Source organism: Micropterus salmoides, unplaced genomic scaffold (assembly GCF_014851395.1).
Source record: "Micropterus salmoides isolate LMB-PRFRI ecotype aquatic unplaced genomic scaffold, ASM1485139v1 Ms_hic_scaffold_15, whole genome shotgun sequence".
Taxonomy (NCBI): domain Eukaryota; kingdom Metazoa; phylum Chordata; class Actinopteri; order Centrarchiformes; family Centrarchidae; genus Micropterus; species Micropterus salmoides.
This window is the reverse complement of record NW_024040596.1, coordinates 15,457,274-15,483,521: the sequence shown is the minus strand read 5'-3', so window position 1 is coordinate 15,483,521 and position 26,248 is coordinate 15,457,274. Positions and strand designations below refer to the sequence as shown.

Below are 26,248 nucleotides of genomic sequence, written 5' to 3'. Positions count from 1 at the left end.
GCTAACTGGCAACAATTTAGCTGAAAATCCATTTCCATGTGCGTGGAACACTTCACCATGTGTTTAGTGGAAATTATTGACTGGTAAAAAAACAAAAAAAAACAACTAGCAAATACCTCACAGCAAGTTTTATTTATACATCCAAAAACAAAAGATCAAATTTCTCACACTATATACAGATATTACATACAGTGTTTGTACACATATTACATAATTTGTACACAAGAAAAATATACATAAAAATGTAAACCTTTGTATACAAAAAATACCTTAGACAAATTAAACAAGGACCAATAACAAAAGGTGACTAGATTAGCTCATCCTATCTTTAAAAACAGTAATACAGTACATTCAATGAGTATAGGAATTTGTCAGCCATCTCTGAATTCAAGCAGTTAAATGTGCCTACAGTACGAGCCCTGTTAATTTTGTTCTACGTGGTATTGGGAAAATAAACTGGTGCAGTGACTAATCTCATGCTATGTGCATACAGCAGTAATGCCTTGCAAACATTTCCATCCAACCTGATTTTTTTTTTTACTTTTCGGGGCCCTGTGTTTCTGACTATTGGTGGAAAGACTGCAGTCGCTGAGAAGCCCAGTCTTCTCTGGTGGAGCTACGGGTTTACACTTCATAATGTGTTTTCTCTTTGGAAGGGAGAGACAGAACTGGGCCTTCTCACAGCTGGAAACGGGGGTCTGGTACAGGCTCATAGCTGGTAATGATGGCAGCTGTTCATTTAATGAGTGTCCAAGCAAAAAGACAGACACGGGACACGAAACACCACCGGCTTCATCCACTCCAGTGCAAATGCATGTTGAAAAACAACATACTGTACGTTGATCTGTTTTTTTCCTCCACAAAATGAAATTAAATGGCAATGCATATATTCCTATGTTTCATACCACCAATCAAGCCAGTGACCATAATCTAATATGGATATTATAATGCTCTCACACACAATGTTGCTGCCCCGTGTAATTTCTGACTTCTTCCTGGAGTTTAATAGCTATCAAAACTACTCTCCATCAGAATATTATTAAAAGCAAAATGACAACATACACAGCATACCAACATTGATCCCTCCAACTTCAATAGAGAATTTACAACCATTTTGATAGCCATTAAAAACATGACTCATTCACAGGAGAGACAGGTTACACGGAATACATTGCAAATAACAATTTCAGTCCATTGCTACTCAATAATTCACCAACAAACCTGCTACTCTATATACCTAATACTCAACAATGTCTGACAATCTGTCAATGTCTAATATATCTATCAAAAGTCATGGTTGTACTGCTGTATGAGTCATTGATAGGGGAGGGCCTCTCATTTTGTAAAATTAGAATTAGACACCTTGTTTGCGTCATTTAGCTTTAAAATCACTTTAGAGTAATACAGACTTTACCTCAGATGTGCTCAACACACCAATTTACACCATTTAAATCACTACATATGTCTTCTGTGGGTAGTCCGGCCTTTGACGTCTTATAGTGGGTTTCCTTTGAGTCCTGAAACTGCCTTTAATGGGACACGAAAGTCACTAATGTCCATTGTGTATGTGGAGCAGCGAGCACCTTTGAGAGTAGACACTTAAAGTCCCTGGATTACGCCATCATCACCCCTACTATTAACGCTGAAACTCATTTATTAGCCTGTTGTTATAATCCACTCAGTACGACCCGAGAGAAAAAGTTAGGCTGACCTGATCGCTGGTCACTCGTTCTGAGTGAAACAGTAAAATAAAAACTTTACAACAGTTATAGAGGCCAAAATATATTCCTGATCCAGCATGGATTCAGCAAGTGAAGCTACATGTAATGAGACCAATAAAATACCTTACAATGCTAGAGTTATGTTAATGTGTTTATTGCTTTAAGAAACTATATTTACCTTCAAGTGTCTACTAGGCCACTCAGAGTCCCACAACCAATGGCAAGGTCAGATTTTGACATCTGAGCAAACCAATAAATGAGCATAGCAACATATACAGTATACACAATATAAAAACAGCTGTTTAAAAGTATTTTGGTAAATTCATTTGACTGAAATCTGACTCTATAGTATGATAACAGTTAAATAGCTTGAAACATAATGGGTCACAAATATCACAACCTGTACTCATTTTTCAGAGGGGGACAGAAGCAGTGTGTGAAACAGGTGGAAAAATAAAAATGCAAAATGTACTTCTGAGCAAGGCAGGGTCCAGTTGATCATTTAAAGACAGGACTTTATCTGGCAAAGCAAACAAAGCGACCACTGATTGAGGCGTCTACGTCAATGAATTCTGAGCACTGTGACACATAACCTCTGCTTAAGGTCCTTCTGCCAGTTTCACCCGTTTATTTCATCACCAGATCTGACTGTAACCCCCTGCTGACGAAAACCACAAGGCATCAGACAGGTGGACTCACACTGACTTAAAATCCCAGAGACCTTCTGGAGCGAAAATAGAAAATATTGAGGAAAATCAGAGGGTTGTGAAAATTCATTATCAAATAGTGCACTATTACCACATTGCACACATGTAGCAGATGAAGAGGGGTGGTCAATCACAAGCCGGTTGACTGGATTAAAGGTGACTGTGAGTCCACAGACCATGATGCACTAGCTGCAGACCGCCTACTGTCATTTACTTTGCGCGAAGGGTGGTGTGGCGTTATTGGCACTTGCAGCGGTGGCACTAACTATGGAAAAGCCAGCGGGGGGCGCTGTGGAGCTGTGGCTGGGCTGCACGTCTTTTGGGATGCCACTGTGGGAGGCCAACTGATGGCCAAAGGCCGCGCTGAACTGAGGGAGCTGTTGCTTGGGCTGTGTGGAGGTCAGAAGTTCGTGTGAAGAGGATGGGAGGGAGGACGAGGGGGCGGGGGGAGTCGTTAAACCTGTCAAGCCACTCTGGGGCATCGCTGAGAGCGCAGCCATGGGCTGCAGCGTCACAGAGTGGGTGGTGGCCGGGGGAGTGGACAGGGAGGTGGATATAAGATGACTTTCTGATCCTATGAGACTGCCAAACTGCGTGGGGTCCGTGAGGGGAAGAGGGAGGTTGTTCCATGATGAGCGCGGGGGTCCTGGTACCCCGCTGAGAGAGACTTCCAGCAGCAGAGGGGTGTCTGTCTGGAAGGAGCTAGCATGGGGAGAAGATATGTGGTCACTGTATGGGGAAGGTACGTGCTCACTGCTGTAGTGGCTGCCTTGGGGAGACGATGTGGGTGCGTCCGACTTGGCGAGGACATGGGATGTGTGTGTCCGGGAAAACGTTCGCTCTGTTATGGAGGTCTGAGTGAGCAGGGAGGGGGTGGAGGGGGCTACTGTAGAAGAAGATGAGGTCAGGTTGGAGCACGACGTCGGGGCCTGATTAGCGGGCTGAGATGGCGGTGAGGGAGGGAAGTGACCCCCAGTGGAGTGCAGTAGATTGTCCTCCAGCTCGAGGCCGGTGAAGTTCTCAGTAGGGATGCGGCTGTTGAGGAGGTCCCCCATTCCCCCTGGCTGGACCGGACCAGGGAACACAGTCATGGTTCGGTGGTCCACTCCTTCAGAGGGGGCCAGGTCTCCCATGGAGGTCAGGCACACCAAAGAGTCTGGATAGGACCCCATAGCCTGTAGTGCACGCACCAGCTCCTCAGCCTCCTCTGTGGTGGGCAATAACTCCCCATTCTTACCTACATATACAAACACATATACAATATTTATCATTATAAAACCACAGACCAGGAGGACTTTATTAGTATACATGTGAAAGAATGAGCTGGGTGACAACCTTCAAACAAGTCGAAGTCCGGCAGGTCATCAGGTAGTCGGGGTAACACGTCGGAGAAATCCTCCTGGTTTAGCTCAAGGTCATTTGGAATGTCTGCCATTTCATTGGCGATATCATCAGGAAGTTCCTCTGTACTCAGGTCTGGAGTTGAAGGGCTCCTGCCACACAGACGAGATGAAAATGCATAGAGAAGAAATGCATAATTTTACTGTAGTGAAGGAGGTGTGAATGACACTGGATCTCTGAATCTTTATAATTTAACAGTGATTCACCTGATGCGGGCCTGTGAGGGCATTGCTAGGCTTGTAGAAGGCATTCCCAGGTTCCCCTGTGGCAACGCTGGAGGGATGGGTTTCTGAGGCCTCCGCGGCCCTCTCCTCCTCTTCTTCTTGTGTTTTTTGGTGAGCGCCGGTGGTTTGGTCTTTTTACGTGGCTTACGCTGTTGCTGCTGCTGGTGCTGCACTCGACGGTTACCATCCCCTCGCAGGAAGTTATCCTGTGTGAAATGTACAGAGGAGCACTGAGTCATCACAACAATGGCCTATATGACAGCAAACAGAGCAGTCACAATCAATCAAAGTTAAACATTTTGGGAAATGCATTTTGACAAGACTGATATCACTCTCATGTCTACTTGCCGGCTAACTTAGCTTAGCACAAGGTGAGGAAAACAAGGGGAAACAGCTAGCCTGGCTCTGTTCAAAGGTATTAAAATCCACCTGCCGGCACCTGTAAAGCTCACTGTTTAACACGTTACACCTGGTTTGTTTATCCATAAATATATACAGATGGGTGACAAATAAAAAATGTGTCTTAGTATGGAGTCAGGCCACCATGAGACAAGTTTGTCTTTTTTCTTTAGTCTTATGGAGATGGTGGTGGAGAGCATTTTATTACACATTGGTGTTCAACTGGATTGAGATCTGCAAAGGCTGTAGCATTTTATTCACATAATTTACATACTTTAATTAAAATGACTATTTCTTGGGTGGGGCCACTAGCTTCTTCGCTGGTTGCTGGGCAACTGGACACAAGCCTTGTTAATTAGTGAGATTTAGAGGTGCTACCAACAGCTAGTCTGGCTCTGTTCTTTTCTTGTTTTCAGGCTTTGTGAAAAGCTAAGTTAGCACAAATTAACGTACAGACATGGAAGTGGTATCAATCTTCTCATCTAACTCTTGGTCAAAAAAAAAAGCACATTTCCCAAAATGTTTAACTTTTCTTTAAATACTGAACTCACCATTTTTTTGGCATGCTCTTCGCAGAGTGGTGTCTGGTGTGTGATATCAAACACAGGGATGGAGCACTGCTGACCATCTGCAAATTTGGCTGTGCAACTAGCAAAGAGCTGCTGGGAACGATTCAACAGAATGTCTACAGAGAACAATGAAGGAAATAACATAATACACTAGACAGAGTGTGATTAGAGTACTCACTCACAAAGAGATATTGCACATAACAGTATGTTATATAAATTGTTAAAACCCTATTCTCAATTAGAAAACAGAATAACAGCCATTCTTCTGCACCAGCTGTACAATCAGTAATGTAGTGGAAAGGATACGCTGAAAGCAGTGTCGAGTGAATGGCAGGGCCCTGTTGTTGCAGGCCTGGCCTTTTGTGCTGCCAGTGCAGGTCCCCGGATCTGCGTTCTGCTGCCTTGCTGAAGCCACACTGTAGAGACATACAGACCTGGGACTGAGCAAACAGCAACAATGCTCCACTTGCTATGTTTTGTACATTTCAAATGAGGAGATGAAGACTAAGATTAAAAGACCTACAAGCAGCACACTTTGCTGGTTGCGCTGACATAAAACACTGGATCAAACTCCTTTTTTGGAAATGACATATATTGAATTTCTCATTTACAGGTGGGTTGTGTGTTTGATTTAACCATGCTAGCACCTACTAACATGTGGAAGTTTGATCTTACTGTGTTCATATTAGTCCTGAAAGACAAACAAAATTGACTAATAAAATATCTGTGTAAATACCTTGAGGAGCTTCGAGAGGCACCACGAAACTCCTGGATCAGTTGGCCAGCACAGTCGGGGCTGTTACTGGCAGCATGCAGCAAGGCTTTGCGGAAGGCATAGCGGTATCTCTTCTGGCGGATACTCGCCCTCTCTTCCCTGCACATGTGCTTATATTTCTCCTGTAGGTACGAGCAAAGCCTAAGTAGCCGTGTTCTCCGTGAGGAACCGCTGCTGTCTTCCAACCTAATTGGAAAACAATTAATAGCATGATGAGAAGTGTCAGGTTCAAGTCTGTACTGTGGGGTTAAGTGTTAAAGATACAAACCCATTCTGTGGTCTCCAAGAGCTATGGAAAGGAACAAATGTCTCTGCCTCCTCTTCATCGTCATCATCAGCACTGTCTTCTGACCAGTCCAATCCTGGAAGAGAACTCGTTAGAGCAGCTCGTCTATCTCAGCGGGGTCAAGTCTCAATTGCAACACTATATCTTAAGTATCTTGCACAGTGCTTAAACACTGCACATTAATTTATAAGTAAGGAAAAACAAACTGAGTGTGAGAACTGTTGATAAATGCATTTAAATTAAGCACCTAGATGAGGAAAGAGGTCTCCATGCTCCCGGTGTCTCTTGGCACAGAGCTGCACCAGATGTTGCAACCTGGCCAGGCAGCTGGCAGAAGGTGAGAAGGCAGATGGACGCATGACAACCACATGCCGCTGATTGCTACTGCCACTGTCCTTGCAACTGACAGCCAAGTGAGTAGCTGTGAAAGGCATTTTCCTGCTGAGTGATGCCCCAGAAGGTTGCACTGGACTGGGTGCTGCATTAGCGGGCATCCCTGGAGGCAGAAAGTTGACCGTCTGAGGTGGTGATGGATTGCATAATAAACCCTGCTGCTGTCCTGGGAAGATGAAGGAAGTCACGCTGGAGTGCTGGGGCGGCTGAAGAAGACCTGACTGGTGCCGTGGGAGATGAGTGTTAAGCGGCGAGGAGGGGTGGACACGGGCGACGGGGGAGGGAGTAAAGTGCTCAGGAGGTGGCTGGAAGAGGTCCGTGTCATGGCAGAGTTTCTGGTTGAGCACCAGGCGACTCTGTAGTTTCTTCTTGATGGCGTTGCCCTTCCGAGGAGTACCCACCTCCTCCCCATCTGTGTCATCCTCATAAAAGGCAAAAGGGTCCAGGAGTTCCCCATCAGGGAGGGGTAACAGCCGTGTACATGGGGGGGATGGCGGTAGTTCATCTAGACCATTGGGGGCTTTCAGAGCTAAAGAGGGCACAGTTATGTTGAGAGCCACTGACTCCAGGTGAGCCCGTGAGCGCATGTCCTCCAAAGCATCATGTTTCTTTTTCCGTTCCTTCTTGGGGATAAAGCCCAGAACCTGCAGGTGGCTGTTACAATATCTGGAAAACAAGAACACATTCTCAGCATACTATGCACATATGTAACATAATGTTTTCTGCACAGCATAGTGAATAGCATGGCACACGTGCACACAAACATACACACCTGCGGTCTTCAGACTTGGGGATGGGGTTGGTACATCGCTGGCTGTTGTACTTGGCCACATATTCACATTGCTTGAAGGGGGCCGTCTTATCCTCCAGAACGTGCCGGATACAGAAAGCATAGCCATTTAGTCGCCGCTGCTTGCAAAGCTTTGGGCTGTATGAGCACAACGGCTTATTGTCCACCTCTGAGAAGTGTATGTGTTTGCCTTCATACATCACGTGACTCTTGTTCTTGACAACATCAGCTGATGGGATAAAGTCAAGGAAAACCAGGAATTACGGTGATGTGGAGAACAGTGCATGCACATGCAGGGTTGAACTGCAGGTTGTAGTCACCTCTACAACAGGTGACTGTATAACCTTAGCTACTATAGGTATTTAATGAGAATAAATATTTAGGAAGCCAACATACTTATGCAATAAAGTGCATATTTATTTGCACCAAATAGTTTTGAGAAATGAAATGACTTGCAAATTAAATTACATTAAATTACCAAGACTTCACTGATTTCATTCCTTATTGCTTGTTCATTAAACTACTATATGCGTATATGCTGTGAATAATATTGTTCTAAAACCTTGATCAGAGAACATTTTTGTCTAGACAAACTTTGCCTCTGAATATTGGCTTCTTTCTTGCCCTCTAATTTTCAGCGTTAAAATCTCTCATTGAGAAACGTGTGGTAAACTGAGAATATGTAATTTCATACAACCATCCATTCAATTATCATTCAGACTAGCACTTAAAAGGATAATATGACGGCGGTAAAACAGTATATTGCATGACAGCAGTCTGCATGACAAAGTTGAAAGCTACAGACACTTGCTACAGTTTAGGCGCTCAACTAAACCCATCAAAACGTCGCCTTTCTCGACATAACAAAAAACACGCACACTGCGTTTTAAAAAGGTGACGCTTCATAATATCCAGGCATACAAACAGGACGCTGCAGGTATATCACAATACACTGTATCGCCAATTGAAGCGTTAGCTGCCCAGCTTCAGCAGTAGCTTAGCTGCTACATTTTATTTTGTGTTTTCAAGGTGGTTCTGAGAGGGCTACGGTTCTGACAGATGAGGTACATGTTGGACACGTACGGACAGGTTGGCTAAGTGTAATTTATCTCAGCCTGGGACAACTTCAGGTAGTCAGACACGGACAACAGAATAGGCAGAAAACGGTGACTAACGTTAGCTACCGTAACTCCCAGTCAAGTCCGGGGAGCTAGACTACCAGCATTAGCTTCGAGCAGATGTGAAACTGTACACTATGAAAATGTAAACGTATCTACGTGTAATATAGACCCGTGCCCTAGCCCATAAGACAACTTTATCCATTTTCAGGAAGAAAAACATATTAACACAAACCAAACGCGAAAAGTCAAATTTGCTAGTTAACTAGCTAACAAGCTAGCAAAGCTAAAAACACAAATTAGTAGGCGGTAGCAAACCAGGAAACGGAAACATAAGCATACGGCAACACTATAAAAGGTATATTTACATTTACGTTTTATTTAGAAAAATGCTAGCGTAATCGTAAATGCCCGCCATTATTCATCGGCCCCAGTTGTGAGATTTTAGTGTATTTAAACATGATACATTTACGGCCATATACTTTCAAACAAAGGGTGTACATACGAGGCTTAAGGCCTGCCCCCGAAGGCCTTCGTATTAATCGATGTGAATTATAGTCAGTATCATTACATAATGTGACATTAGCAGTCTTCAGGACCTAAAACTGTGAAGATTGCATAACTCCCCACACATACGTAAGACACGGAGTGATTTGGTCAGATCACAAGTCAAAGAATAAATGAGTCATTAATAAGAGGCCTTTTAGCTTCGATAGCACAGCGGCCTCTAGTTGAACGCCAGGCCGATTGAAGCCTGTGAAAAACGGTACACTCTGAAGTCGATACCGAGGCTGTATACGATTTCGCTTACCTTGAATTGGTATGGGCTGTGTAAGGTATTCGCTCCAGATAGACGGCCGAAATGTCTATTAGAATCAGCTAGGCTATTTGTGCATCGATATTCGAGATAGGATTGTAACGGCGATCTTCATCGAGCTCGGTATATCTTGAAATAAGGATGCATGTAAATATAGGCTATCCACAGCAAATTACAAGCAGTAGGTAGGCTGCTGAGGATTTTTGTTGGATCCACAGCACACTCCTAACAGCACCACTACAGGCACTGCGGGGACATGACAACAATCCGCTCAACAACAACAACCTCTCCTACCATATTGGAAATTCAACTTTGTTAAAAGCCCCTATTACAGTGTACAAGTGTCATGTTAATCTCTTTATGAAAGAAATAACAGTCCTTGTGAAGGACGTTTGCATGTTTCACATTTAAATCAACTGAGTTGAGTCACACTGACTAAGAGGTAGAGCAAAGTGTTGCAGTGTAAAATCCACCTGGACCACGGCTATCGTCTTCCATATGAATGGGTTACCAGCCCTGCTGCCACACTGTTGCACCCGGCTGTTCACTGATGATGGAACACGTGCCAAGCAGATACAGGAGCTGGAAAAGTTGACTCGGCATCACACCAAAACAGGACAGTACCATGCATGGCACCAGCATATTTGTTTTTATACTTTTAACATTTCTTAAATATGAGCACAAACTTAAATAGGGGGTTTGCAAAGATTCATTAGGCTTGCCACAGAAAACTAGTTTATTAAATATCACACAAAAAGCTACACTTGTAATACTATAAACTTCACATACCTTTAGGAAAATATAATCTTTTGATGTTGGTAATTTTACAGGAAGACAACATACTAGAGTTAGGCTACCCTTGAAGGATAAGTATTTTAAACCCTTTGGTCACACCTACCTACTAAAATGTGAATGTCCTACTGGGTGAAAACAAACTGTCAGTGTGCATCTCTGGAGATTTAAACCTATAAGCTTACATCTTCACTGTGCAAGTAGTACATACACATATTTATGCAGGTTAGTAAAGTATGTTAGTTACATAATGTGTATAGACGATAAAGCATCCACTATAGTAAAATATATACTATAGTGCAAATAAATACTTTTGTAGGGCTGTGCAAATAGCAGAATTGTGCGTATCTTTTTATTTTATTTTTTTTCAGGGTTTGTATGGCTATCCATAGCACTTTAGCATATGGCTGGCTCGTCCACAGCTTGTGCTCCCTCAGTGACAGCTTTCACACACTTCGCCATCGTCTGCGAGGCTCTGCTTATCGGATCTGTGGGCAGAGATTGAAAGAAGATTTAAAATCTGCACACCTAAACTACTGTGAAGACCAAACATCAACATAATAATGAGTTTAACTAGAAATCAATGGGTCTTATGATGCCATGAATTTCAAAAGAAAAAATCTTACTAATTTAATGCTTAAGTTGCATAAAGATATGCATTTAACACAGTATATTGTAAGTGAAATGATGATGAGTGTAAAACCAACAAACAGATAACATGATAATATTTGGGACAGTGTGCTACTTAATTTTTGTTTTGCAGACTTGAAATGAATGAACTAAATATATAATTAAAAGAAGACCGTGAAAAAAAACAGCTTTAAACTAACAGACATTTTGATCATCTCAAATCATCACCTCAAATTCATAGTAGTGCTACAAATGAACTTATTTTATATTTTGCTGTAACACATACTGCGATTAAAAATTCTAATGTTAGAAAATTAACCTTTGCAGAACCTCTGCAGAAGACCTTCACGTTTGTAAAGCAGATGTTCAGGAGGAGGATCAAAAGCAGTGAGGCAAGGAAAATGAATGTAATGTATGAGAGAAATTAGATACCAGCAGCTACAAAATGTTCTATCATTGTTAGGTATATTGGAATTTTTCCTAGACATGACAACAATAATTTGATCATAAATTATTACAGAAACACATTATCACTAATTATTTGGCTTGACATTTGCTGATCACATATTATGCTCCAGATGTGACAAACTCGTGATTTTAATGGCACCTTGATCGTGTTGAAAATTTACTTTGCTTACTACTTAGTTGTAGTGCTGAGAACAGTAAAATTCTCAGTATGATTCTGTTCTCTCTAAACAATACAATTATCATTAGCTGTCAAAATATCCATGTCATTCAGAAATAATGGCAATAAAATCTGGATCTAACTAAATATGGTATCACAGTAGCTGCATTTAACTGGATAATTTTATTAAGAGCTCGATTATAATATAGATGACTAATTGTTAAAGGCCTTTAATTTAAAACCAGTGGTTGTAAACCTTAACCATTAACAATGTCCATGACAAATTCATATATTTGTCACATAAGCACACCCAATTACTTTAGCCTTCTAAACAACTGCACAAGTAACAAAACACTTTCTTAAACAGAAAGCACAGCGGTGAACACTCCTACGTCGCTATAAATAATTACTGAGCTTGGAGAGCCGGATTAGGAAAGAAACCTTCCTCTGATGACTGACATGTAAACACAACACCTTACATTATTCAGCAATAATGTAACATTTTTGTGGGAATTGTTTCAATTGATTTCATTTGGAAAGAAAAAAATGCTCATGTAACAGCAGTCAATAAGAGCACACTGCACATTATCTTCAGATGTAAAAGCTATAATATGTGGCTTTAGTATTACTAAATTAGCATAAAATAAACATGAATACTGAAATTAAGGAAGTGATACAACCCTACTGTGTTCCCTGGAGGATTTTGAAATGAAAATAACATTAAGACTGGGTTACCAGTGACCCACCTGTCATATAGAAGTCTTTCACAGTGAGCTGTGCAGGGACTAAAGGTTCAGTGAGGACAGCCTGGTTCACTGCCTGAAAGAGATAAGACAGATATCATCATTGAGAGCAGTGAAGCAAACTAAGATAAACCAACTGAAACTAGCATTAAAATTAAAGCTTAATTAGAGTCTCCTCTGTAATCAACCAAACACATGCTGGAGGAAGATAACAGCTGACCTTTGACAGTTCATTAGCCTGCTTAAAGTAGTTGGCCTCCTCAACGTCGTCATATCGTACCAGATTCGGGGAAACCTCTGCCAGTCTATCACGCACTTCATCAAGTGTGTCATACGGCAAAGTCACTCCAGCAAGCTTATAGGGGGATGTAAAAATACACAGCATTTAGCCATATTTCTAATCATTTATTAAGACATGATTCTCTTTTATTGTACTTCACCTCAGATATGGCTCTAATGATCTTCCAGTCCTCCCTAGCCATGCCTGGAGCAGTCACAGCCACTTTGGTCTGCTGAGCACGGCCCTCTGTGTTCACATAGGTGCTACATTTCTCAGTATATGCAGCTCCAGGAAGTATGATATCAGCCATTGGTGCACCAACATCGCCATGATGACCTGGGCAGTGGCACAGAGCATTGAAATGGAGCAAGAATGGGTTTAATGCTCCTTGACAAGGATTGTACAAGTCTCTACTGGATGGATGAACACAATTTTACAAAAGATATTTCCTCCTTCGATATTTCGATTATGGTTATTGATGATTGAAAGCACTTTGTTCCAAAATCTCTGTTAGTTGTTAAACTGGGTTTAGACATGTGACTGTTCACACCATTTTCATACTCCTCAATGAAATAGGTTACTTTACTCATCGTTTTCCTTTGTCACCTTCCTGTACATGCAAATATATATATATATATATATATATATATATATATATATATATATATATTATATAGTTACAAGTCAGAAATTACACAGCCTCTCTCAGATGCCATGCATACATTAATGTAAATGAAAGAGCTTCTGCTGCTGTACAGTAAAAACAGCTGACCTTGATAAATTATGAAGCTATCCTTAGGGAGGTCTTGACGAGTAATGCAGCCGGCATCAGCTCCTAGTAGGAACAGAACTTTGGGTGGATTCTTTCTGATAGCCTCCACTCCTGGCTTGTATCCAAGATCAAGTGCAGCCACTTGACTGGCAACCCTGAAGACACAGACAAAACAGCACACATATTACAGTAATTCCTCTTGAACACTGTCCTGTTCCCGAAAGCATCCCCTATAATTTTCCAAGACTATGACCTGTGAAGCACATTGAGAACCTTCCAGGTTTCCTCCACCCCACTGCTGATGCGAGCATTCTGAGCAATGGTTGACACAGCAGCCATTATAGCAGCCCCATCCTCTCTCTGCAGGCAACCGCTTCCAACCACAACAACAGGATGCTTCGCTTTAGCCAAGAGCTGCAAGAGGCGATAAAAGATACAAACTGAGGAAGAGACATTCAAGTTGACTGATAACATTCCCTCTATTACTGAGAGTGCTCTGAGTGTTACCTGGGAGAATGGGTGAGTTCCTGACGCGATTTTCTGAAGAACGTCGGCAGACTCCCCAAGATGTTCGTATGTGTAACTTAGGTCCACCTCCTTTCCTAAAAGAGCCACTTGCAACTCATTGTGAAGCCAGCTGAATGAGAGACAACAAAATCATAATAAATAATTTTTTTTTAACATAACCGAGATTTCCAAGTTCAACGTTGTTCAACAACCAGAGATACTGTATTTCCAGCATTTAACTGACCTTTTTCTGATTCGTGCATTGAACAGAGGAGCCTCATAACGTGGGTTTGTGCCGACCAGAAGCAGAAGGTCAGCTTCTTCAATGCCAGCGATTCCAGTGTTTAGAAGATAGTTTGAACGCAGATCACATCTGAAGAAGCCAAGGTAAAGACAGAATCAGCGCTAGTTCGACTGGCTGTTTCCCATCATCAGTTTTACTCTTTCTATGGTCTTACCCAGCTCCAGCCATTGGGAACACCTCCTCAGTGCACAGGTTGTCACTATTCAAACGATTCAGCATGTCTTTCAAGGAAATGAGAGCCTCTGCATCCACCAAGCCTCCGACGACGGCAGCAACATCGTTTCCTTCAACTCCTTGCAACTGTCAAATAATACAGATGCTATGGACAGGGCATAGGACAGCGTACTACATACACTGTTACAGATGGTTATCTCATCATAAATTACATACTGCTCCAGCAGCTCGAGTCAGCACATCTTCCCAAGATGTGGGAACCAACTGCCCAGACTCATTTTTCACCATGGGCTGAGTAAGCCTCTGTCGCTTGAGTCCATCATACGCAAACCTGTCGGGATGGGAGCAAGGAGAAGTTCAGGTCAGCAATGATGATGACATCATACGCAAATCTGTCTGAAGTAAACTTTGTGTGATAAGAGAATAACCTGGTTTTGTCTGAGATCCACTCCTCATTAATATCCTCATTAAGACGAGGCAGGATTCTCATCACCTCACCCCCACGAGTGGTCACCACAATGTTACTACCCACCGCATCCAGAACATCAATGGATTCTGTCTTCCTGCAGAAAAAAAAAGAGAGTACACGTGTAAAAACTAACCTTTCGCCCAAAAAAGTTAATCAAAATGTAGAGCACAAAGCAAGAACCTGGTCTCCCAAGGGCGAGCAGTGAATGCATATGGTTTAGAGGTCAGGGCCCCCACTGGGCATATATCAATAACATTGCCAGATAACTCCGACATGAACATCTTCTCCACATAGGTTCCAATCTGCAGATCATTGCCTCTGCCAGTGGTACCCAAGTCCTCCACACCTGCAATCTCACTGGCAAAGCTGTAGGAGCAAAGAAAAGTACTTATTTTCATATTCTAAATTTACACAACTCATTCTAGATATCAAAGTGAAACTTACCGCACACAGCGAGTGCACTGGATACAGCGAGTCATAATGGTTTTGATGAGCGGGCCAATGTTCTTGTCTTCCACAGCTCTTTTGCCCTCTGTGAAGCGGCTCCTGTCACTGCCAAACTGCATGGACTGATCCTTTAAACAACATGGTATTCATTCTTATAAGTCAATCTCACATTAAATTAAATTCTACACACACTCAAGTGAAAACGGGGGGTGATTATCTTTACCTGTAGATCACATTCTCCCCCCTGATCACAGATTGGACAATCTAATGGATGGTTAGCCAGTAGGAACTCCATCACACCCTCTCTGTGTAAAATTAAACAACAGTTTTAAATAAAATAATTTCAGGTGACTATGATACAAGGTAATGTTAACATTGTTTTTTGGTTTGGGAGAGATGTGGGTTAAAAATGCAAGCAGGTATAATTACTGAGGAATTTTAAAGGTTCAGTGTGTAATATTTAGGAGGAGAAATGCAATATAATGTACATAACAATGTTTTCAGTGGTGTATAAAGACTTTACATAGTGAACCGTTATGCTTTTATTACCTTAGAATGAGCCATTTCTATCTACATACACCGCGGGTCCTCTTACATGGACGTTGCGTTGTTGCGCCATGTTTCTACAGTAGCCCAAACAAACAAACAGCGCTATAGAGTGCGTTTCGTCACTACATTGAATACATACGAAGAAGAACAATAAGTAATGTTAGTAGTAGTAGTCTACTGATTTATTAGAAGTAAGAAAATAAGTAAATAATAAAATATTTCATAGCATAAGAGCCGACAAAGCGTGTCGGCCATCGTATCTTATCCTGTGCGCCTGGAAAAGGAGGGGTGAGCGCTGACTGATGGTGCATTCAAGTGGTGTCAGAATGGTTTTTTTTGCTCCTTAAATCTTTATTGCAAAAAGAGAAATAAAGTGTACATGGGACATAAAGAAGTATACAGAACTGTGATTTGTGCAAAATCACGTATTACATTTACATATTTGCAAACATGTAATTTGTAAAATGGTTATGACAGTTAGTTTGCTGTCCATGTAGAGTGAATTTATGTTAATCCAACACATCTTTGTAGTAGAGTCCATACTGATTCCACATTCCGACGTAAAAGCACATGAACACACACTGAAGTCAGAAAACGACTCGGAAAATGGGACCATCCGAGGAGCGTGTGAATGCACCGTGAACTGCTGGTTGAAATTCACAACCCTAACCACCAGACGCCACCAAAACTTACACACTGAACCTTTAACTGTACAAAACAAATATATAATGTCAGAGAACAACAAATCCATCCTGGTCCTACCTGGCTTTTCTTGTTTTGTCAGAGTTGGTTAAAATGTTCCAGCCCTTCATGACTGGCATCGCACAAGCTGCCACTGGCTACAAGATGAATGAAACAGATAACTGATTATTTTTTTTAGTAGGCACACAACCCTGTGTCTGTCATACATGGCAAAGAGATACCGAAAGACCGGCTTGGCTACCAAAATAGAAAAAAAAAAATACACACATATACCCTAAAACATACCTTAGGGACTTTCTCTATCTCCACAAGACACATGCGACAGTTTCCAGCAACTGACAGGCGCTCATGGTAGCAGAAGCGAGGAATCTGAATTCCTACCTTCTCACATGTCTGGGACAAAAGTGAGCCACAGTGTTAAATCTAGTATTAGGGCTAAAGATGTCAGAAAATGAGAAATGTTATGTTTATGTATGCATGAATTTAGCCTGTTACCTGCAACACAGTGGTTCCTGGCTCCACCATGACAGACTGCCCATCCACAAACACCTCCAGGAGGTTGTTGGCAGCTGCAGTTGCTGTAGCTGCTGTGCGAGCTTCAAGCACAAACAGAAATCATTCCTTTATTTTTAATCCCAGGACTTTTAATGAAGATAATGTATTATCATTTATATAACATTGTATGGTGAATTACTGTTACTGCAAAGTAATACTAAATCACTGCCACTGACTACTCCTGGCTAAATTGAGCCAGCAGCAGCCTGGCACCAAATAGCTGGCAAGTCTTTAATCCTGCCAATAATCCATCAGTGGGACAAAGTGACAAATGGTTCTGCTGCTTGCACACAACAAACAAAATGGGTGCTGCAGAAATACAAGACACACGCTGTACATAAGGAAGACATGATCAATCAATTAGCTGATGAAGAGGCATATTGTTACCATTGTTAGTCGCAACTGCACCTCCTTTGGAAATAGCTGCTGGGAAGAGACTCCGGCTGACAACATGCAAACGCAACATACTGCAAGAGAGGCAACATCATGTGTGAGGTCTAGCTCTTCTGGTTGACACATAATTTCAACTGTCGGCGGGGCTTTAACATATTTTAAGCCGGTGTGTGATTTTAAACTTGGAGAACCGCAAACTCCAGGTGACCACCAAAACAAAAACAGAAGTAACGTTAGCTGGTTAGCGGGGGCTGAGCAGCCAATTTATGCTGCGACGTTGTTTAAACAAAACATGTCAGAGTGCAAAACTCCACAGGTATAAATAAATACGTCACGTTTGACACCCTCGCTAGCTAACTGTAGGTAACGTAACGTTATAAACATGTGCCAACCAAACGTGAATGTCAGCAAACATTTATATAATTTATCGTTAGCTGTGTGTGTTAGCTCGAGGCTTTGATTTGTTTTAACGTCACGCGTGAAGCAGAATTTTCACAATTGTAACGTTAAATCTAAACCCACAAATTTAGCATAATTACCATGCTACAAACAAGCTAACACGTAATGTCAATTCCAGCCGGATAATTTTACCAGTTTAAAGGAGACATGTTTTACGTCCCTTGGGCAGTTGTGTCCGCACTATAAAATGTCTGCATAGTTAATAATATTTCCTCAACACTACGATGACCAGTTACTTGCCTTGCCAGTGTTCGTCCTCACGAGACTGCCTGCGACTCGGATTGCGCACTGTCTTGTTATTGTGCTGCGTCACGGATTAAGTAATCCTGTACACCATAATCCAAAAAGAGGACGGCTACTTTTCTGTAAATACTGACTTATCTAATCGTAGAGGCATGCAACACTAGCCATAACAGTGATGTAAACTATCTCCTTAAGCAGATACTCCTCTCATCTACACATCTATCTTGTGACAGGCTGTGGTGATATGGCACAGTGGCAGTAACAGCAGTGTTTCAGCCTTTAAAAGAGCACATCATTCAAAAGATGGAGGGTCACAGGTCCACTGGAGTTGTCCATAAAGTGCCATGAGGGCATGCTGCAGTCCTGAATTCAAAATTGTACTACAGTAAAAAGTACAAACGTATTATTATTAATATATATATAAAGAAAAAGTACTCATACAGAATGACTCATATCAGAATTTTTAATTGTAATTATTGTTGGATTAATATTTGCTGGTAAACGTGGAGATAAAGGTGGTTTTTACTACTGCAAGGTATATATGATGGGAATTTCACCAAGCGATCAGTAAAGTCTTAACCTATTATAATCCATAATAATTTATTTGGTGATTATATTTTGTATAATTAATATATCTGCAAAGTAACTAGTTACTCAAGTTATTAAATACATGTAGTGGAGTAAAAAGCTTCCTCTGAACTGCAGTAGGAGTAGTAGTATAGTATAGTAGTATAAAGTAGCATAAAATGGAAATACTCCTGTAAAGTACAAGTACCTCAAAAGATTGCTTAACCCTCCTGTGGATAGGAGGAAATGCAGTGAATCTGGTGCTTGTGCATAATTGTATGTTGCAGTCCCAATGCTATTTCTATGTCCATGTCAAACAAATAAACTTAACTTGAGTAAATGTAAGTTATTTCTACCACTGGAAAGTCACACTCCTGACATAATCCTTACAAGTCAGGAATAAATAACAGGAAACGGTGGAATTTGTAAACAGACACTCAGGAAGTGGAATTATATTCACATCTGGATTTACGCCAGGCTAGTGTATACTTACTAGCCCTTTGTAAATTCCCCTGGAAATCTAATGTGTGTGTACATAAAACAAAGTACAGTACTTCAGAAGAAGACATTTATTAACATATAGGCTATTTACTTGGAATATATTAGAATAAAACTTATACAACTCTCAACTTGTAAAAAAAATAACACAATACATTAATAGGCGACTAGCAGCCATTATAAAACTATAAAAATATGAACCAAAGATGTCGTGCTTCAAGAGTACAACAATAAAAAAAAAAAAGTAAATACATATAGATACATTTGATATAAGGCTACAACTAACAATTACTTTCATTACTGAGTAATCTGTCCATGTTTTCCTAGTTCTATAAAATGAAAGAAAATACTGTAAAACATAATCCTCCACATTGACGCTAAACTAATAGCCAGTCTTAACCTCGTGTTTTTCAACTACTACAGTCTGAGGATGGTTGTTATCACAGAGTTGATGACGCGACAGGCACCTCTGGGACACTGTCCTGGTGAACTCCTGGCACAGACTCCACCTCAGTGGCAGAGACTGACTGGCTGAGCTCTCTCAGGGATCTCTTAGTTATGTCCAGGCATGCACGCTTCAGGATATGACGCACGTTTTTGCTCAGGAGCATATAAAGCATGGGGTTAATGCAGCTGTTAAAAAAGCCTAAGCTGGTGGCGAGAGGAAAGCCAGCTTTCAGTATGTCGTGAAGGTATAATGAGGAATGTATGAACAACTCCATCAAGCTAAAAGTATGAAAAGGTGCCCAGCATAAAAAGAAGGCTAGAATTACTGCAGAGACTGTTTTGGAGAACCCAGACAGCCGAACTGCCCCCCCAGATTGATTCACTTTGATTGTCAGAAGTATGCCCGTCACACATATAGCAGTAAAAGGCAAAAGGAAGCCCACAGTGGTACGAATGGCCACTATTATAATGTGTCTCATGGCTGCAGTATGCCCGTCCTGTGCGTGGAAGTTGTTAAAGCACACCACCTTGTCATGTAAGTGCATGATGTCACGAAAAATCAGCACAGGACAGCTCAGGGCGGCAGCTAGCACCCATATCCAGCCACATACAAACCAGGCTCTCTCTACACTGCGATACCTCTGAGACCAGTTGAGGTGAACCAGAGAAACATATCTGTCCACACTGAGCACTGTGAGAAAGAGCACACTGGCATACATGTTCATCACAGACACAAATGAGTTAATCTTACACATGGCCACACCAAAGTTCCAGTGGAAGTCCCGTAGTATGTAATCAATGTAGAAGGGTAGAAAAAGCACAAAGACAAAGTCTGCAATGGCTAGATTGAGCAACCAAACACTGTTGACAGTCTTTTTGCTTTTAAACGCTGTCACCCATATAACCGTTCCATTTCCAATCAGACCAAGCACAAAGGAAATAATATAGATGACCACTGAGATAATGTGTGTAGTTTCAGTCTGCCTGTGATCTACTTTAATTTCCTCAAAGTCGCCGTACTCGATGTAGTATTCATAGGTGTAGTTTCCATAGTCCTCACTGGAGTCACCCATTGTTGCCAATGATGTAACCTCAGTGGTGAAGTTATCTGTGGGACGGAAAGCTCATGACAAGATGCATTCCTTTAAGATGATCCGTAACCACGTTATAATCAGCCTGTAACACATGTTCTCACCTCACGTGTGATTATGCTGGGGTGTTTTCCAGAAGGATCCAGTTGCTGCCCTGTCCCTCTTTCCGATCATTCAATTCCTGCGTTCAAGTTAGCACTGGGTGTGTCCTGAGTTACCCTGGAACATAGTGTCAACATCCATTTCAACAGTGTGGACAGTGAGATGCCACACAGATGAGGCAGAAAGAGCCCTCTTAGCATGATTCATTTTGTTTGTTCTGTAAGTAAACACAGAAGAACTGGAAAATACTTTATTGTTACACAATTTATACACAAATAGGAACAATTTTAATCTCTGTATGATAAAAAAGCAATTGTGTATTTCATTGTTAATCTTGTCCAAGGTTATCACCTACCAAGCACCTGGGTAAAAGGTTCTTTTCACATATCACCAGTGTTTGTATCATCACAAGGACAGAATGGGGCCTATAGTCACAAAACCTTTACTCAAGCAGATTAAAACCAAATTTACCACGATGTTGTGGTCTTACATGAGTCACACTCGTGTTTTTATTGCACATTACAAATGCATTAATTTATAGCCTGTAAGTATACAATATAATGAAAAGAAGGTCTTAAACTACCAAAGCATTATAAACATTTGTTAAAAATACTACCATCATTGAAGAGCATGAACAAAACACTGCAATATTTAAGTATTAGAAAGCTAATGTAGATAGGCCTATTAATATCACAGTAAACAACAGTGAAACTTCTTTTTATACAATGTCAAGCCAATAAATAGAACAACAATAACAATAGGACTGGCACCTAAATCTCAAAGAGAAAAAGGCACATTTACTGGACAGACCACCATTGGACCGGACAATAAATAATAATAATATAATTATAATAATGATAAAAAGACTAGAAACTAAATGGACAAAACGCTGAAAGCACAATCAGTGTAATCAACAAATTAAAAATAAGTAGAACCTATCCTGTAAAAATAAGAACTAGGCTACATCTAGGCCTACTTAAAAACAATAAAGACATTGTCGTTTATACAAATAATCTATCTTACTTATCTAATAAGAAGTTACAGTTAATAGAAGCCTACATTTAGCGCCACATACAAACTATTGGCAAACCATTAGTATAAACATGAAGTTCTTTTTACTTTGAGGGAAAAAGTGCATCGCTCACCTAAAAGAAGATTAAAAACTCCGTCAGCTCCAGGGTGAGAGTGACTGCTAACATAGCCTTTTAGCTCCGTTTTTGCTGGGCCTTGTACGTGACTTCCTATTTGCCTGCAAACCTCTTTCTGCTGCATGTGTTGTCCATCTAAACTACACTTAATCTTGCAGAGGAGTCGGGACGTGCCGTGGGCGCGCCCGGCTGACGCGTCAAACATGGACCACAGAATGAAGAAAAGTTATTGGTCACCCGCACGGAATGAAGAATGCTTTCATTCAGAGGAGCTGCGGCTGCTTTTCATAACAGCAGGGTAAAAGCCCCCGGCGCACGCTTTCCCCCCGCGGCGAATAAACAGAAAGGTTTTGAATGTTGCAGATTTTTTTGTTGACACACTAGATTTTTTCCTAAAAAGCGCATAATGCTTCAGTCTGTGGGTAGGGCTAACCAAGGGCTGTCATCCGACTTCTGCTTCTGCATTTGATTTCCTCTTACAAGGCGTAAAACCCCTTTGTTTAGCACCTTGTACAACAACTTTGTAAATCCTATATAGGCTACATGGATATGTATAATATGGAGAGTTAACCTATCTTGTATGAGAAAATGCATTATCCTACACTTCCCATAATGCAATGTAGGCTACTAGCCTTTCCTTTATTAGACCCTGTCCACCTGGTAAATTTGCCATGACTTCAAAAATGTCATACCCCAGTTTGTAACACTTTATGTTAAAAATGAACAAGTTAGAAGTATAACTCCCAAACTCAGACTCCACTAAAAGTAAAGCCCCTGCTGCAGAGATGTCTAATATGAATGTAATGAGTGGTTCATGCAAGAAATACAGCTGTGTTTTCTGCCTAAATCGTAAACGTCTACATCACAGTCTACATCAGGGAAAGTGTGAAAATGAATGCCATCCTGATGACACTGCCAAGGAGCAGTATACTGTAGGCTGTCTGAGGTGGATAACTAGACCTCCTATAAGACTATGATCAATAGGTCAAAATTGGCCTGATGTACTATATAGCTTTTTAATGTCACAGTAGGAAATACACAGGTGTGAATAATTAAAATAATGATGGCTGAAATCCATTTAGCTGCTACAGTGTTGTCCTGCTGTTGTGCTTGCTGGCTCACTGTCACACTGGTCATGACCATCGTTAACGTTATTACAAACACCTGTGCTTTTTTTCCCGCTATGACAAGTCAAAATGTCTGCTGGGAAAAAAGGCCTATTGACAAATCGATATACTTCCCAAATATTCACAGTGAGTAGGCTACAGCATGTGTCTGTTCTTCTATCATAACATATACAGGTTTGCGGAGTAACGGGTTACATGTGACGGCGTTACATTATCAGGATACCAAACAAAAGTAACTGTATTCCGTTACAGTAGGGAAAATAAAGACATAATCAGATTACAGGTACATTTTGAAAAATCGGGGATTATTCATAGGAATTACTTTAAGCAGAAAGTTTCCATGAAACAGAAAACGTGATGCTATTTGCCTCCATATGTTTTTTTGAATAAACAGTAGATGTACGTGTTTCTGTAAAAAACACATAGCTGGGGAGGGATGTGTCGCAGACACTGATTGGCGTTTACAGTCGGCAGTAGCACCATAAGTGTGTTAACGTTACGCCCACCCACCCCGTCATGCAGACTCTGTGCAGAGTGGGTCCTGCTTTCAGTGAGTTTACAGAGCAGCTGGACCGGCCGAGCACAGACTCTGAGACCGACAAAGTCCAGTTTGACCACTAGAAATACAGTACCGAGGTGGTTTTCTTGTTGGGTTTGGCTCTTGGCACCCCGGGGCTGAGTTAGCTAATAGAACCTAATAGTTAACCGACCGAGCTAACCAGCCACAGATAGTGGCAGACAGGCTACAGACAGGCTACAGACAGGCTACAGACAGGCTACAGATAGGCTACAGATAGGCTACAGACAGGCTACAGACAGGCTACAGACAGGCTACAGATAGGCTACAGACAGGCTACAGATAGGCTACAGACAGGCTACAGACAGGCTACAGATAGGCTACAGACAGGCTACAGATAGGCTACAGATAGGCTACAGACAGGCTACAGATAGGCTACAGACAGGCTACAGACAGGCTACAGACAGGCTACAGACAGGCTACAGACAGGCTACAGATAGGCTACAGATAGGCTACAGACAGGCTACAGACAGGCTACAGATAGGCTACAGACAGGCTACAGACAGGCTACAGACAGGCTACAGATAGGCTACAGACAGGCTACAGATAGGCTACAGACAGGCTACAGATAGGCTACAGACAGGCTACAGACAGGCTACAGACAGGCTACAGACAGTCTACAGACAGTCTACAGACAGGCTACAGACAGGCTACAGACAGGCTACAGATAGGCTACAGACAGGCTACAGACAGGCTACAGACAGGCTACAGATAGGCTACAGACAGGCTACAGACAGGCTACAGATAGGCTACAGACAGGCTACAGACAGGCTACAGACAGGCTACAGATAGGCTACAGACAGGCTACAGACAGGCTACAGATAGGCTACAGATAGGCTACAGACAGGCTACAGATAGGCTACAGACAGGCTACAGATAGGCTACAGACAGGCTACAGACAGGCTACAGATAGGCTACAGATAGGCTACAGATAGGCTACAGACAGGCTACAGATAGGCTACAGTCAGCGGTGTCGTGCCGAAAACTGATGTTTGGTAGGCCCATGTGTAATATCTTTGTTTATATTTGGAAAACGGGCTGTAGCCTAATTAACATGACTTACTGCCAACTTAGATATAAAATGAAGACAATTTTGCAGTTATCCTTATGACTGCATTATTTTACTTGCTGTGTAGGCCTACCAACCAATCCACTCTTTTTTACCTGTTATAATACCTTTAAATGGCCAATACAACTCTTAAAATGCAGTATTTCACTTGCCAGAAAATGATTGAAGCCTTTTGTTATTGACTGAAAGGTTATTTCTGCCCTGAAATTAGTTGATTTCATTCAGAAGAGTTATATTCGACAGATTATAGCTCACCTAGTACTTTTTTACCTCTTAAAATACCTTTAAATGGCCAATACAACCCCAAAAATGCAGTAAGCTATTTCACTTGCCAGAAAGTGATTGAAGAGACTGGGCAATACAGCTCCAGCAGACGGCAATCACTTTTCGGCAGACGATCACTTTCCGGCACGACACCTGTCCCCAATCAGGCGCTGCACCCCGCCATCTTTCCCTGCTGGTCCCCCCGCCCCTGGCCTGAACACCTCCAGTGCTTGAGTAAAGGTGTAAACACCTTCATACAGTCTATGGTAAACAAAAACACTCCCCCGGTGCTCTGAACTCCCAGTATGGTCGAAGTGAGCTAATTTGACCAGTGCTTGCTAACTGAGCCAATAACAGCTGCTAGTTGGCTGTTAACTAACTCCAGGTTTCAACAAGTAAAGCTATCTGTTAACCAGAAAACTCAGAGAAAACTAGAATTTATTTTCTTCATATTTCTAATATTTCTCCATCAAATATGATCCAGTTTCACCAAAATCAGGGAAAAAAGATGTTTTTGTACGCTATTCAATGGGGCCAAGTCTCAGAAACACTGTGCTTCAGCAGCATTATTTTAAGAAATCTTTGCATTGGATGCTGAATTAATACAACAAGTGCAGAATGAGTCATCACCATTTTAAAATGGTTTTCCAAATGACAGACTCTTAAATGTCATCAAGAATACCTACAAAACAACGTTTTTGTCATTAATGGGCCAGATACTGCCATAGTGGTGACATACACTCACCTAAAGGATTTTTAGGAACACCATACTAATACTGTGTTTGACCCCCTTTTGCCTTCAGAACTGCCTTAATTCTACATGGCATTGATTCAACAAGGTGCTGAAAGCATTCTTTAGAAATGTTGGCCCATATTTATAGGATAGCATCTTGCAGTTGATGGAGATTTGTGGGATGCACATCCAGGGCACGAAGCTCCCGTTCCACCACATCCCAAAGATGCTCTATTGGGTTGAGATCTGGTGACTGTGGGGGCCATTTTAGTACAGTGAACTCATTGTCATGTTCAAGAAACCAATTTGAAATGATTCGAGCATTATCCTGCTGGAAGTAGCCATCAGAGGATGGGTACATGGTGGCCATAAAGGGATGGACATGGTCAGAAACAATGCTCAGGTAGGCTGTGGCATTTAAACGATGCCCAATTGGCACTAAGGGGCCGAAAGTGTGCCAAGAAAACATCCCCCACACCATTACACCACCACCACCAGCCTGCACAGTGGTAACAAGGCATGATGGATCCATGTTCTCATTCTGTTTACGCCAAATTCTGACTCTACCATCTGAATGTCTCAACAGAAATCGAGACTCATCAGACCAGGCAACATTTTTCCAGTCTTCAACTGTCCAATTTTGGTGAGCTCTTGCAAATTGTAGCCTCTTTTTCCTATTTGTAGTGGAGATTACTGGTACACGCGGTGCAGTCTTCTGCTGTTGTAGCCCATCCGCCTCAAGGTTGTGCGTGTTGTGGCTTCACAAATGCTTTGCTGCATA

The 26,248-nt window shown here is 41.7% G+C and overlaps 3 protein-coding genes across 6 annotated transcripts; all 3 read right to left on the bottom strand.

Moving 5' to 3' along the window:
* Positions 1–113: 113 nt before the first annotated feature.
* On the bottom strand, positions 114–9,826 carry LOC119904129 (INO80 complex subunit D). 2 transcript variants are annotated; one of them, XM_038720553.1, is made up of 10 exons: positions 9,674–9,826; positions 7,248–7,494; positions 6,330–7,141; positions 6,065–6,158; positions 5,758–5,982; positions 5,328–5,437; positions 5,004–5,137; positions 4,036–4,259; positions 3,764–3,921; positions 114–3,665 (listed from the first exon to the last, which is right to left on the bottom strand). In XM_038720553.1, the coding sequence occupies exons 1-10, from the start codon at positions 9,696–9,698 to the stop codon at positions 2,635–2,637; spliced, it is 3,060 nt and encodes a 1,019-aa protein (XP_038576481.1). In that variant the 5' UTR covers positions 9,699–9,826; the 3' UTR covers positions 114–2,634. The 2 variants fall into 2 exon arrangements, with proteins under 2 accessions (XP_038576481.1, XP_038576482.1); XM_038720554.1 differs by lacking the exon at positions 9,674–9,826 and adding an exon at positions 9,195–9,623.
* Positions 9,827–10,333: 507 nt separating this feature from the next.
* On the bottom strand, positions 10,334–18,095 carry LOC119904130 (NADH-ubiquinone oxidoreductase 75 kDa subunit, mitochondrial). Of its 3 annotated transcripts, none has more exons than XM_038720556.1 (19): positions 17,842–18,095; positions 17,137–17,216; positions 16,690–16,790; positions 16,480–16,587; positions 16,255–16,331; positions 15,167–15,248; positions 14,941–15,071; positions 14,677–14,862; positions 14,456–14,590; positions 14,244–14,358; positions 14,008–14,153; positions 13,794–13,922; positions 13,550–13,679; positions 13,296–13,456; positions 13,043–13,197; positions 12,431–12,606; positions 12,211–12,345; positions 11,994–12,066; positions 10,334–10,480 (listed from the first exon to the last, which is right to left on the bottom strand). In XM_038720556.1, exons 2-19 carry the CDS (start codon positions 17,213–17,215, stop codon positions 10,389–10,391), a joined length of 2,211 nt encoding a protein of 736 aa, XP_038576484.1. In that variant the 5' UTR covers position 17,216; positions 17,842–18,095; the 3' UTR covers positions 10,334–10,388. The 3 variants fall into 3 exon arrangements, with proteins under 3 accessions (XP_038576484.1, XP_038576483.1, XP_038576485.1); XM_038720555.1 differs by lacking the exon at positions 17,842–18,095 and adding an exon at positions 17,734–17,765; XM_038720557.1 differs by lacking the exon at positions 17,137–17,216 and having other exon boundaries at positions 17,842–18,094.
* An 870-nt stretch (positions 18,096–18,965) lies between these two features.
* On the bottom strand, positions 18,966–21,967 carry gpr1 (G protein-coupled receptor 1). Its single transcript, XM_038720561.1, has 3 exons — positions 21,695–21,967; positions 20,552–20,666; positions 18,966–20,464 (listed from the first exon to the last, which is right to left on the bottom strand). Exon 3 carries the CDS (start codon positions 20,427–20,429, stop codon positions 19,350–19,352), a length of 1,080 nt encoding a protein of 359 aa, XP_038576489.1. The 5' UTR covers positions 20,430–20,464; positions 20,552–20,666; positions 21,695–21,967; the 3' UTR covers positions 18,966–19,349.
* Positions 21,968–26,248: the final 4,281 nt, after the last annotated feature.

Excerpts from the sequence above, each read along its gene's own strand:
- LOC119904129 (XM_038720553.1), bottom strand. The coding sequence starts at position 9,698 with ATGGAAGACGATAGCCGTGGTCCAG. Across the intron at positions 7,142-7,247 it reads CCCAAGTCTGAAGACCGCAG|ATATTGTAACAGCCACCTGC; the intron begins GTGTGTATGTTT and ends CTTGTTTTCCAG. Across the intron at positions 6,159-6,329 it reads AGACCTCTTTCCTCATCTAG|GATTGGACTGGTCAGAAGAC; the intron begins GTGCTTAATTTA and ends GTTCTCTTCCAG.
- LOC119904130 (XM_038720555.1), bottom strand. Across the intron at positions 13,198-13,295 it reads GTTCTCAATGTGCTTCACAG|GGTTGCCAGTCAAGTGGCTG; the intron begins GTCATAGTCTTG and ends CTGTGTCTTCAG. Across the intron at positions 10,481-11,993 it reads GAAAGACTTCTATATGACAG|ATCCGATAAGCAGAGCCTCG; the intron begins GTGGGTCACTGG and ends CTCTGCCCACAG.
- gpr1 (XM_038720561.1), bottom strand. The coding sequence starts at position 20,429 with ATGGGTGACTCCAGTGAGGACTATGGAAACTACACCTATGAATACTAC.